The 13458-nt window shown below is 54.7% G+C and overlaps 1 protein-coding gene across 2 annotated transcripts in view; it reads right to left on the bottom strand.

The window, feature by feature from the left end:
* The window catches only part of KY (kyphoscoliosis peptidase), a 42983-nt gene that overhangs the window by 3754 nt on the left and 25771 nt on the right, over positions 1 to 13458 (bottom strand). For both annotated transcript variants that reach the window (XM_058549114.1, XM_058549124.1), the window contains 4 exons: positions 12620 to 12728; positions 10963 to 11080; positions 2647 to 2835; positions 1083 to 1273 (listed from right to left, as the gene is read on the bottom strand). In XM_058549114.1, coding sequence (XP_058405097.1) covers positions 1083 to 1273; positions 2647 to 2835; positions 10963 to 11080; positions 12620 to 12728 — 607 coding nt within the window. The remainder of the gene's footprint in view (positions 1 to 1082; positions 1274 to 2646; positions 2836 to 10962; positions 11081 to 12619; positions 12729 to 13458) is intronic.

Genomic DNA, 13458 nt, shown 5'->3' with positions numbered 1-13458 from the left:
ACCCTTCAGCGTGTCCAGGCTGTGTGCCCAGCCCCGGACCAGGCCCCAGGACCTCGGAGATGCATAAGACACCGTCCGCTGGAGACAGCTCTGCGAGGCCCATGACCACAGTTCTGGGACCCCAGGTCTGGCCCCTTATATGTCTCATAGTGCACAAACACACCCAGCTAGCTGCCCGTGGGCCCCATGGGGAGGTCCATGCTAGCCATGGGGACAGCTCAGCTTGGGGTCCTGCACTGCCCAGCCCCAGGGAAGCTGGCTGCGAAAGGCTGGATCTGGCCTCCAGGAGGGAGAAAGGCAGAGCAGCTGGCAGAGCCAATGGGCATTGAGGCCGGCAAGGGAAGGGCACTGAGGAGGTCAGGCATTGCTCCTGGAGCCCGGCCCTGGTCTAGGGGGCCTGGGCTCAGAGGGTGGAGGGCTTGCTATGCCCTTTCCAGAACATGTCCGTCCTCGTCTACCACGACGATGCCTGCTCTCCTCCAGCTCCCAAGTCCCAGCTATGGGCCATCTCCCCAAGAAAGCCTCCTCCCACCTCTGTCCTGGAGACCCCCGAGGCTCCCGACTAGCTGGTTAGACTACCAACACACAGATCCCATCTCTGCTAGGCTGACACATGCTCTCTGCCAGGAATTGCGAGGAGATCACAGCAGGATCGTGAGCTCCTGGTGGACGCCTGAACTGGGAGGCGGTGTAGCCAGGGCAGAGGCAGTGGGATCTCTGCCGTGTGAGCTGAAAGAGACTCACCGAGCATGGGACCGGCCAGCCCGGCTCCCTGACATGGACGGTGAGTGCAGCCCTCAGGGGCTAGGGAAACCTGCAGACTTCCTATGTACCCCTTCTTGGTTTATGCTTCTGTGTGGGCTTCTGTCCCTGCAAATGTGACCTATGGCCACATCCTGCCCTGATGGCCTGACGGCCTTGGTGGCCTCAGTAGCCCCCACTTCCCCACACACATACAGCCTACACTGAGCTCACAGGCCCTTCTGGGGCCCTGCTAGGGCAGTCCCACGTGGGCCAGACCTAGAGGCACGAGCAGGCCGCCCTGTCCCTGTGCCGGTGCCTGGCCCCTGCCCCCGGATTACCTGTTTTGATCGTGGAAGTCTCTGGCTGGGCACTCAGCATCCCCTTGTTGTAGAATTCACTCTTGTGATACATGTTGCTCTCAAACTGCCTCAGGGATTGAGGAGGTTTTAGCAGTTGCCAGTTCTTGTTGTCTGGAAAGTGGTCCTCGATGAACAGTGCAGGATGGGTAAGGAAGTAGAATTCATTGTAGCTAGAACCGGAAAAAGTAGGTCAGTAGCCATGTAGGGGGAGCAGGCCCCAGCTCTGCCGAGGGGAGGCAGGGCTCTCAGGGCGTCTTTGGGGTCTTCTTTTGGCCAAAATACCCACAGAAGGGGTCCCACTGTCACCCTGAAGGGGAAGAGGCACCACGTCCAATCCTAATGTGGGCACTGGAGACTCCTCCTCAGTGTCTGCTTCTAGCAATGGGAGCCAAGGCAGGTCTGAGGCCCCAGCTAAGTGATGGCCACAGCCCATGACTGTATTCAGGCGGGAATGGGCTCCTCCTGCTCTCAAAGCCAAACAGACATGTGAAGGGAGCAGAGGTGTGACCCGCGGACCAGGTGCAGGCCAGTGAGTGGAGGGAAGGAGAGAGCGAGGGTGCCTGGTGCAACAGCTAGCTCCGCCCCCAGCTGGTCTTGTGCCTGAGCAGCTGTGCAGTGGGAGGCCCTTCCATGGTCCCTGGGGCCCCTAGACGTGGTTGTCTGATGTCAGTGATGGGGATCACGGGAAGAATGGGAGACTCATCTGAGATGGGGGAGGCTTCACTCAGCCCAAGGCGAGTGGCGCCCAGAGCTGACGGAGGCAGAGGACGCGTGTGAGCGCACAGCCCTGTGTGTGTGGGGGTGTGCGTGCACTTGTGTTTGTCCCATGTGCGGGACTGTCAAGATTTAAACTGCAAAAATCAGAGACAATACTCTCATTTTCTAGATAAAAAGGAATCTGAGCTGCTGATGGACATCATGATGCAGGAGGAATGTCACGGCCTCAGCTTAAGGCCAGAGTTGGCCAGAGCCCTGGAGGACACACATGCTCCTGTCCCCTGCACCCTAGCTTCCCTGCCCCAGTGTGGCTCACAGCGGCTCTGCGCACCGACAGCACCCTTCCCACAAACCATAACCCCTTCCTCAGACATGTGATCGGCCTCATTCAGCCCAGAGAGGAGGAGGAGGCCGGTGTCTGGGGGAAGCAGGAGGAGAGGATGCTGGCATCTGTGCACAGTAGTAGTTGATGGGCCAGAGGCCTGGAGGGAACCTACAGACAGTTAAAGAAGCTTCTGGGCCTTGGCTTTCCTCACATGTGGCTGTGGGCAAAGGCTGGAGGCTCTCAGCACTAGGCTGGGGGAGCCACGGGGAGCCGGAGCAGGGATTTAGTTGGGGGAAGGTGAGGTGACAGAAAGGTCTGGGCCCTTGTAAAATTGGCCTGGAGCGAGCTCACTGCAGCGTGGGAGGAAGGGAGGCAGCGGCAGCAGCAGGTCGAGGCCACCCTAGCTCTGCTCCCCTCCCACCCGGCCTTCTCCACCCTCAACCACACGCCTCTTCCATTTCCACGGACCAGACATGCAGCAGAACAGAGACGTGTACTTACAGGAAGGTGAATTTGGAGGTGGCGGAATCCACCAGGCCACTGCCCCAGGTGCTGTCCACCAGGTGCCATCTCCCGTCCAGGTACACGGCATTCCAGGCATGGTCAAACTCCCCGGAGAAACTCTGCCCCGTCTGGTAGCCGAAGCCCTTGGAGTAGCCGGGCACGGTCATGCACTGCACTCCAGCGATCCTGGGGGCGGGAGGGGGTCTGAGAGTATGCTCCTGTGGGCTGGCCCCCCGAAAGTCTGTCTGTCTGTGGCCCGAGGCCTCAGGCAGCTCTGCTGTCTGTCAGTCCTTCTGTGCCTCTCCTCTTTTCTTCCCCTCACACAGTCATGTATGTACAGCCTGAGAGCTTTTATCTCCACCCCGGGGGACAAGGGGGCACAGGGCTGGCCGCAGTCCCTGCTGTCTGCTCCTCCCTCGAGACTGTGCAAATCACTCCCGAAACGTCTCTCGGCAGAGCCTGCCTGATGCTCCACCAGCAGCTCTTCAGGATGATGGGGGCAACAGCGAGGACTGCAAGAACGTGGAAACCAGGGATATGGCGATGTTCCTGAAGAACCAGGGAGGTTCTGAACATGTGGCTGAGAAGCTGGGTGCAGGTGACATGGGTGGGGTGTTAGGGAAGGGTGCCAGACATGAAGGTACAGAGGGAAGCTGAGCCCTACTCCCCCACTACGTCCTGCCCAAGGATATCTGTGTGGGGACCCTGGGGCAGCGCAGCCAGGGTCTCCCGCCCCGACCCGGGAGCACTGGCCCATGGCCAGGATTGCTCAAGTCCGACTGCCAGGGCCACACGGTGCATTGTCGTCTGCTGACTGATGGCCCTGGCCACACTTTTGGAGTCCCTGGTAGCTGTCCTATGGGAAATGCTGACCAGTCAGCTGGAGCTTTCCGTGTGCTCCCCCACTGCTCACAACCAAGCTGGCCCCACTGTCTGAGGCCTGGACAGTGGAGGGTGGGCTGGTCTCCTCTGGGGACCACAGAAATCATGAGCAAGCTGCAATCTGGGCGTTTGTAGCTGACACCCTGAGGCCCAGACCCGGGCTGTGGGCACCCCCTGAGGCCAAGGCAAGAGCCCCGAGGGTCCTGCCACGGCCCCGGCTTTCTCTTCAACAGCTGCACCCCAACGGCAGCCAAGGGGATGCTGCTACCCTGACCCGGGGGACACCCTGTGCTGGCCCTGCTGGGGCCTCTGTGTGGACTAGAAAAAGCCGCCTCATCTTCAAGACACTTTCCTTCCGGTTGTGGAAGACGGGTGTAATACACACACAATCTCTGAGATCCGGGTGTGCCTGGTGCCCCTAGATGCGGCTCCTTTGAGCGCTGCACGCGCTGCCCCACTGACCATGCACCCCGCTCAGAGGACTCTGCACCCGGTGGTGCAGTGGCCTGGTGGATTCCGCCACCTCCAGATTCACCTTCCTGTAAGTACAAGCACGAGTCTGCACCCGAGATCAGCCGGGCCTCCTTCAGGGAGGCGGCCTCTAGTGGTCGGGGTCCTTCCATGGAGCAGGTTGGCTGCCTCAGGTGCTCTAAACCTGAGGGCATGGAGCCTCTCAGGTAATGGGGAGAAACGGCTACTCATTCACTATAGGAATGGGGGAAAATTTTCCCTATAAAAACCAATATTTAATTAAGTTAGTAGAATATTAGATTAAATATTACTTATCTCTATCCACTTATCATTTGTTGAGTCAATGAGGCAAAATGGGGAGCCTGCAGGTTACCAGACTGCACCCCGCTGTGGTGCTGCTTCCTGTGCCCACGACGACCCCGTCCCTCCCCTGCAGGGCGTAGGCCACTCTGCTGAGGTGACTTCTGGGCTTGGATGTTCGCAGCCCTGAGCTGCTGCCTGCAGCTTCACAAAAGGACGTCCAGACCTCCCAGGCTGTCTAAGAGATCCCACAAGAACAGACCAGCTGGGCCTGTGGGAAGGATTCCGGGAGCACTGGGGGGCGGGGGCAGAGAGCAAGAGAAACTGGATCCTGATGTCCGGGGCTGTCTGCTGGTAAAGACCAAAACCAACTCCCGGGGCAGAAGGGCGGACCAGAGGCAGGAGGCCTCAGGAGGCGGCGGGCCGAGGAGCCCGCGGAGGAGAGAAGCGGCAGGAGGCACCCCTGGAGAAGCCCCTGCCTCATTCAGCTGCCCCGCTGCAGAGGAGGGCCGTGAGGGGATGCAGGCCGAGAGGGTGTTCCCAGGATGGGAGGTCTGAACTTGTTTACAGTCTTAGAGGAAACAGCTAGCAGACAGGGAGGGGCGAGGCAAGGCCAGGAAGGTGGGATGGAGGTAGGGGTGAGGTGGGCCTTCCATAGGAGGTGGGCTCCACATACTCAGAGAGCAGGTGAGGAGAAGAAATGTGAAAAGTGTTTAGGGAGGTAAGAAATGCTCCTGACACAATGCTAATTGCAAATAGCCTATAAAATTCTACCATCAGCACAATGCCTGTGTGTGTGCGTGTGTGTGTGTGCGCGCGCGTGCGTGTGCACTGAGGACGAGAGACAGAGGGGGACGGCAGAGTGAGAGAGACAGCGCAGAAGTCATCTGGTCTCTTGGTAATGGGATTATGGGTGATTTTCATTTTCTTCTTTAGACTTCTCTATATTTTCTAAATTTTCAATAATGATCATGCGTTACTTTTAGAACTGGAAAAAATCCATAAATACTACTTGAAATTACATTCTTTGGTGAGTTATTTTCTTTCTTGCCCAGAACACCTGTGCATGCCAATTTCAGGATGACGTGGAGTATGGATAAGGGGAGACCTGGGAACAGTGACGTTTAGAGAACGGCCTGCTTTGCAGTAAGGTGAATGGATTGAGTGGAGCTGTGGACTTCTGGACACACTGCCCACTGATGATCGTCCTCTGCTCAGTGCCCCCTGGAGTCAGGAAGGAAGGCAGAGCACCGACCGTCCACGCGGCCTCCAGGGGTTGCGGTAAAGTGGAGCCGGATCTGATGCGGGCGGCGTGGCCAGCTCACACTCTGCTTGAGCGTCCTCCTAGGAGAAGCCGTGTCCCCGTGCACTGTGCCAGGGGGTATCCTCCCTCTGAGGGGGTGAAGTGGAGGTAAGATTTGAGAACCAAGTGGGGAACAGGAGTGAGAGCCCCCGCCCCAAGCCTGGAAAGGGCTGAAGGAGGGACAAGTGAGCGGCAGGACGTCTTCCTGGAGGCTCCGGGCTGGAGTGGGCGTCCCTTGGCTGAGCCAGGAGATCAGGGCTCTACTCCCCGCTCTAATGGTCACCTTCAGTGTGACCTTGGCATGGAAAAAAAGAAACGTTGGCATTAAGTGATCCCTGGGGGTCGATTCTCCTCTGACAGGCTGAGGAGAGGCTGGAGGCTGTGCAGAATGCCTGGGGCAGAATAAAGATGAAAAACCAGGCTCAGCTGTAAGCTTATGCCCTGCTCGACGTGATGTGAGGGCATTTTATTACCTGGCAGCAATGTGCAAGATGAATTGGACAAAAAAGTCACACTGTAAAGCATTGTTGTTAATAATCCATAATTCTCATGCAAAATTGTGGAACTAGTAATTCCAGCCGCTGGTTGCTAGTCAGGATGACCCAAGACCATTTCATGTCATCAAAAGATCACCGACTATACACACGATGTGCAAAGCACTGCACCAGGCACCAGGGAGTAATGTACCATCATGCCATGCTATGCTATAATAAATAATATAATAAATACTATAGCGTAATAAAATATAATATTCCAAAAATAAAGCTCACTGGCCGCCCCAGATGTGCTCATAGTGGGGCAGATATGTGAGCGTCACTAAAATGCTGGTGATAAGCACAGCCCTGGGGAACCCAAGGGAAGAGGAATTTGCTTGAAAGAGCTGGGAGAGCGTTGAAGAAAGGGCTGAGGGTGAGAAATGTTTCCACGTCTGAAATAGCTCTGACCAGTCATCCTAGAGCCCAAAATATCACCCAAGGAGCTCTAATAACCTCAGGCTGCAGAATCTTGGTTTTTACTTTTGACAGTTTTGAAAATCCCAGTGCCAATGACATTAAACGTGGAGGTGGCGGATCTGGACTGTAACCATCATTTTATACAGAGATGGTCCAGGCCCTGCCGCAGGAACCGTGTAAAGCTGCTGTAGCCACACCACTGGCAGGCAGGGTCACTGACCTGTCTGGGGTAGGCAGTGCGCCCTGTCCACATCAGGCTCTGACCAGAGCAGACTTCCCCAACTCTGACACCTCTCCCAGGATGTCTGAGCCATGTGGGAAAAAAGGGAGGGAGGAGGGCAACGAAGATTGCTGTTTTTTTTTGGTATCTTATTGAAAATATTGTGATTTCTAATAGCGAAATTAGGAAATATGGTTTCATTAACTTCAAGCCCAATAGTCACTTTAACTGGGCAAGCATTTGTGAATTAGAAATTTTAGGGTCTTGCTGTTCCCGAAACATTGGTCCTCAAGGAAGTTAACATTATTGCAGTACAGGTAAATTCTAAACTGACAAAAAATGGTGTTTTCTATACTGCACAGAACAAGCATAACCATGACTTAACGTTACATAATTTATGTAGTTGATTTCTTGTAAATTTGACAGTGTCGATTTCTGCTATACGCTCCCCTTTCTCTTTTCTTATACCACCCTTACGGCAAGGTCAGTAACTGTAATCACAGTAATAATTCTCACTCCAGGGCCCTGTTTAGAGCCCCTGAGGCGTGATCTCAGGCCTGTGAGGAGTCAGCTGTTCAGAGAGGGAGGCTGACTTGTCTGGGAACACACAGCCAGTCAGTGGCCAAATCAGTAGCAGGACACAGTCGTCCTGATTCACAGTTCTGGAGGCTTAGCATTGCACTGGTCATTTTATACACCAAGATTTGTTTTAATCTATAACGTTAAGGGTGATGTGCAGACCGAAATTAGAGGATGGTTTGCTCTAGTGACGTAATTCATCCTCTGTGAGCACTATCCTTTGGTGTCTCTGTAAGGGTGGGGGGAGTCTAGATCTCCCTTTTCGAGGCCCTATATGAGAAAGTCAGATTTGGGGATAATCTAAGGTTGTGCAGTGTATCTGCCTCTCCCAGGAGGCTGAGCCAGTCACTTCCCAGCCTTTGGGGCCTTTGGAACCAAGTGCTGTTTTGGGATCATCGGGGACATCATGCTGAGCAGAATCCTGCCACTGCTCTTGCTCTCTGTGACAGCTGGAGGAGGGATGGAAAACTGCTGACATCTGATTGGTGACAACCAGTCCCCTCAGCATCAAAGCCTCAAACTGGTAATAAGCTCCTGGCTTTATCGAAAGTTTCTGGAAAATCTGCTCACTGGTGGTGTTAGAGCTGTGATAACAGGGGGAAGGGATGTACTGGAGGCTGACTCAGTGGCAGGAACCTGGGGAATTAATCTGGGCCCCTGCCTGGGAATTAAGTAAAATACATTAAGGCTGTGGGGAATTGAGGCAAAAGGAGAGACATTAATGCTGGACGATAGAAAGTCCGAAGGAAACTGGACCAGCAGTTACAAGCAATAACACCAACAAAAACCTCACATCAGTTACTTGGGCAAGATGATGAGGAAAGAAATGATGTTGCAAAAATATCTGAATTCCCCACCAAATTACTTTATTAAATCAGTCTTTAATGAGGCCATTGCAGGGAGGCGGAATGGACTGGCAGAAATAATGATGGCCATGTGGGTACAACTCTTGCTAAGAGGCAACTCTGACAACTAAGCAGGAATAAATCAGTAAGTGTGGATTACATGTCTTCGATTATTGAGGAATCAGCTAACGAATTTACCAAACCTTCGGCAGTTATTTTAAAGGTAAGGGGAATTTAGGAAGGTGATGCATGCGTGAGTTACCAATTTTTACAGCAAAAGTTAAAGGAATTCAGGGAACTGGGAGTTATTGTTACACGTCCTGGGAAACGTGAAGAATCTTGCACATGGTAACTGGCAGGTTGAAACCTAACTTTAAATGATGCAAAATGTTGGGATGTGTTTTAATGATCAGCTGCAGGCCAGAATATGGCTATTGTTAAGCATCTGGACCAGGCCAAAAAGCTGACAGTTTCACTCAAGGCAAGTGTCAATTTTCTAAGTCTATGTGGGTTTATGTGTGTCTGTAGGAAAGTTCTACAGAGCAAAACCACTCCAATACTCAAGACAGGCAAGAAAGGTTAAAAAAACAACCCCAAAGTCAGGTTAGCAACCCCCAAACTGCATGTTCTCATTTAGTCCTGCAGTCCTGCCACCAGGCACTATAGTCCCCAGGGTACAGATGGGGAAACTGAGGCTCCAAGAGGTTAAGTGCCCTCCCCAGGGAACAAAACTAGTAAGTGGTAAATCGAGGACTGTAAGTTAAGGACAGGTAAACTGAGGACTGGAAAAGTCTAGCATTCCTTCTATCCCATGCTGGAAAGTTTGTCCTGGATAAAGAAGGATATATTCTGTGACTTAAAAACCCCAAATGTTTTCAAACTTGCTAATTCAGATGAAAAAAATTATGTTCTGAAATATGCGAGGCACAAATAAAGCTGCAAACAGATCGATGGTTATTCCATTATTTAAAAAGAGAATAAGACCTATTTCAGATGAGTCTGCTAGGAATTTCCTGTCATTGAGGGCCTCCTGTGTGTAGAGATGCAGAATCCCAGGGGGAAGCAGAAAGAGAGAGAGGGGCCAAAGATGTATAAGATCCATGAGACACATGGGAAGGAATGAGCACAGGCCACACCTACAGGATAGAACAAAGCCTGGGAAGGGTGATCTCTGAGTGTAGGACTCACAGTAACAATTTTCTTCCTTTTGCTTCTGTGCATTTTATAAATCAACTACAATTAATAAGCATTTTTTTTTTTTAAATTTGGAAAACTTCTTAAATAAAAGCATAAGGCAAGACATGAGCTTGCGTATACGGTGTGCTGATGAGGGAGGGAGAGGTGGTGAGCCATCCTGGAGTGGGGCCTGGAAGGAGCACTGGGGAGAGGGGAGCAGAGTGAGCCTGAGGAGGTGAAGTGCGGGCAGTGTCAAGGGGGCCGGGCTGGAAGGGCGGTTGTGGTCAGATTTTGGAGGCCTGGGGAGCCCCGGCAGGGGGCTGGTGAGGATCCTGGTTCCTAGAGAGGCCCAAAGGCACGTGGGGGCATCTGGGTCTGGGGCGGGGGGTGGCAGTGGGAATATGCGGGGTGGAGAGGGCTGCTCTGGCGGAGTGGCTGGGGAGCGGAGGGGCTGGTGTCCTCTGCACCCTGACCTGTCTGGGTTTTCTCTGGGGCTGTGGTCTCAGGGGTGGGCCTTAGAGGTGGGGCAAGAGAAGAACGGAGAGCAAGCAGGAGGGTTGGAGCAACACAGGGCCAGGCGCCTGTTCATGCTTGGCAGTGGTGACAGGGGTGGGAGGCTGTACAATTGGGGGTCACGCCAGGAATGGTTGTGAGTCCCCCAGGAGCAGGACGTCTTGTGGCCACCCATGCAACACTGACACATCACAGCTGCCACCTGTGGATTCTAAGTGTTTGTTGCTACACGTGGTTTGGTGAATCGCCACCTGCAGTCCTGGTGGGCTGACATCCGGGTGCCTGAGATGACCCACTCCCAGAGGCCTGCAGAGATAGTGGGCAGCAGTCCATCCATCCCCCTGCGGAGAGGGTTTTTTGGTGGCCCCCAGCGCTGGTTGACTACTTCCCGGGGAACCCAGCAGACTTCAGAGAGTGGGCCCAGGAAGCCACGGGTGTCAGCGGGGCTCCCCCAGCCTTGAGTCTGTCTCGAGGTCACTTGGAACCAGCAATGATTTCCTTACCAGCCACTTGCCTGCTGTCACCCGCCCTGGCAACCTGGCCAGTGCTCACTCCCAGAGCAATGAAAATGGAGCCCAGAGGCTCTAAGAGAGAAGCTGCCTCCTCGTTATTCAGCTTTTCCAACTAACACATCTTTTCAGGTAGGAGAGCTTTTGTTTCCCCCGAGAAGGCCCCTGCGCCAGCCCGGAGGACAGCCTTTCACAGTCCCCTTGGTGACAGCAGCCACTGTCCTCCCGTTCTCAGATCTGCCATTCTTCTAACCTTCAGCTGCACAGAGATGGGAGAAGGTGGAAAAAGGGCCTTTTATAACCAAATTATCTCTGTGCATTCATCTGCCATTATGTTAATGCATCGCGAAGCCGGGCAGATGGTACAAAGTCAATTATGCTGGTGTTAAAAAGGGAGAAATTGACCTTTCCAGGACTCACTTGGATTCCAGAACAGAGTTTGCAAACTCAGGTTTCAGGCCTGGCATGTGGGTGAAGGCATACGGCGCTCTGAAAGGGGAAGGGGGTGGGTCGGGGTGGGCAGCCCTGGGACTGCCTGCCTTTCCCTGGAGCACTCTCGTACCTGCACATTTTCTCAAAGAGCCCGGCGTAGCCGTCACAGTTGGTCTTCTGGGTCCGCAGGATGTCAGTGGGTTTGAAGGCCTGGCGATCCTTCTCCTGGGCAGCCTCGATGTCATACTCTGGAGGGCAGAGGAGGAGGCTGTGAAGAGCCAGGTCCCGGGAGTCTGGTGCAGAGGAGAGGAGTGGGGTCCACCCTCGGCTGTGCTTTCTGCATCATTCAGGCCGGCCTCCCTCAGGACCGGGAGAAGCCGCTGTGGGCTGAATGGGACCAGGGACCCAGCCTGGGCGAGATCTGGGCAATGTCACCTCTTTGTGCAGGTGGAGAGAGGAAGAGCAAGGCCTTGGCAGGGCAGGCCACCTGGCTCTCCAGGCCTCTGAGGAACGGCTGGGAGGGGAAGGGATCAAGACAGCAAGGGGGTGGGGGGCTCTGCCTGCTTGTCCCCACCACCACGCAGCTCTGCGAGCAGTTCAGTCCCTGCTGGCCCGCCCCTGTGCTGCCCCAAGGGCAAGGCCCCACACTGACCCACAGGGGGCGCACTGGGCGACTGTTGAAGCTTGCCCAAATAGAGAAGACTGCTGTCACACAGCCTGTCACTCCGCGAACAAGAGAGCCCCAGGCCTGCGGTAAGGCCCTGAAGCAAGAATCGCTGTGGCCACTGAGGGCACAAAGGGACTGCATGTGTGTGTGTGTGTGTGTGTGTGTGTGTCTGTGTGTTTGTATCAGGGTAGAGGCAGTAAACAATGTCCTACCAAATGCTCTGTTTCTGATCCTGCCCCCTTAAGGCCCAGGCTGAGCTGCTGGAGTTGGGGTGGGAGGAGCCGGCCCCTCAGGCCCTAGGGTCTGCGTCAGGTGAGTTCATGCTCTGAGCCACACCCCTAACTCCTGCTCCGGGAGGACAAAGGAAAAGCCCAGTGGCAGCAGGTCAGGAGAGCGCCACTGGTCGTTGTGTCACAGGGAAAACACGAGGAGTCCACTCCATCACCTGGCTCCTCCATCCATCGCAAGGGGCAGCATCCCCTAGCAACCACCATGGGGCTTGGCATGACCTGGTGAGACTCCCAAGGCTGTCCTGTGCTGAGCTGTGGGCAGCTGCACAGGCCCAGACCCAGACCCCTGAGGTGGCTCTGAGAATCTGGAGACTGGGCTGAGACCACGGCCAAGGTTGCTGATGTGGGAACAGGGAGCAGGGAGAGGAGAGCCCGCCCTTCTTGGCATTGGTACTTTAAGAGGCCTCTGGCGTTGCAATAACTTTTCCAACAGCTGCGACTCCTCCCCAACCGATGGTCATCCTTCTTGGAGATGACTTTCTGTCCTGAGTTCTCATCTCTGTGGAGCAGCTTTCCCAGGAGGCCAGGATGGAGGGAAGGCTGTGGCTGGGCAAGGGCCTCAGCTCTGGCCACTGGCTGTGGGCAGAGGGCCACATGGGATCCCCCACCCAACGACCCTTCATGGAGACTGTTAGCACACGGCGAGCTGTACCCTCCTTGGTCAGCCTTTGGTTATTCAATCCAGCCATCTGGGAACCCCACTCCTCCATGTCCATCTCACTCTATATACCCTGGTGATCGACTGAGTCCCTGAGATGCTCCCCTGGGAGAGGGCCTGCAGGGAGTGGCATCCAGGGATCCCAGAGCAGTGGCGCCACAGGTGGGCCTACCTATGTGGTGGCAGATCCAGATCCAGATGGCGCGGACCTTCTCCAGGTCACTGTGGGCCTCCTGGAGCAGGTCGCTCACCAGCTCGTCCAGGCCACTCTTGACCGTCACCTGGGGAGTTATTGCTTAATGGGTACAGAGTTTCTGTTTAGGGCGAGGAAAGCATTTGGAAGTAGATAGTGGCGATGGTTGTACAACATTGTAAATGTGATTAATGCCACTGGGTTGTACAGTTAAAAATGATTAAAATGGCAATATTATGTTATATATATTTTACTGCAATAATAAAAAAGAACAAATTAGGTTTTCTCACAGGGGCCCTCAGGAGGAAACAGGGTTGGTGTTGCTGGAAAGGCAGCCTGACCATGTTCAATCTTTCCTGAGAAGTTGGGGCAACTGGGAGTTAGTTCCTGCAGTAGGGGCCCCGCCTCCCTCGGCCCTGACCCGAGGGTGCTCCCTGACCTCGTGTCTCCTGGAGCCGCTGCTCACGTCTGAACTCCAGGGCCCCTCCTCTCTCTCCCACTCACCCAGCTGCTCTCTGCCGCCTTTTCTTCCAGCACCAACTCCACAGTCCTGTCTTTGCCCCTCTCCCAGGGCCTGGAACAGCGCCGACACATGGCAGGCCCACACTAGGGCCTGGCTGACTCCTGACTTAACACCAGACTTTGGTCCTGTGGCTTCTGCTCCTTTGGTCCCCACCTCTTGGCCCTACGTGGCAGCTTGCCCTGGCCATCCACCGCTCTGTGGCTGGGTCTCTGGCCTCAGCTGGGCTCCTGGCACTGCCTTCTGAGCCTGGCCAGCAGCCTGTCCCACCCCCTCCGGCGGCCATTACAACACACCC

Source organism: Diceros bicornis, chromosome 2, assembly GCF_020826845.1.
Source record: "Diceros bicornis minor isolate mBicDic1 chromosome 2, mDicBic1.mat.cur, whole genome shotgun sequence".
NCBI classification, from domain to species: Eukaryota; Metazoa; Chordata; class Mammalia; order Perissodactyla; family Rhinocerotidae; genus Diceros; species Diceros bicornis.
The sequence above is the reverse complement of the archived record's forward strand: the minus strand, read 5'-3'. Positions and strand labels throughout refer to the sequence as shown.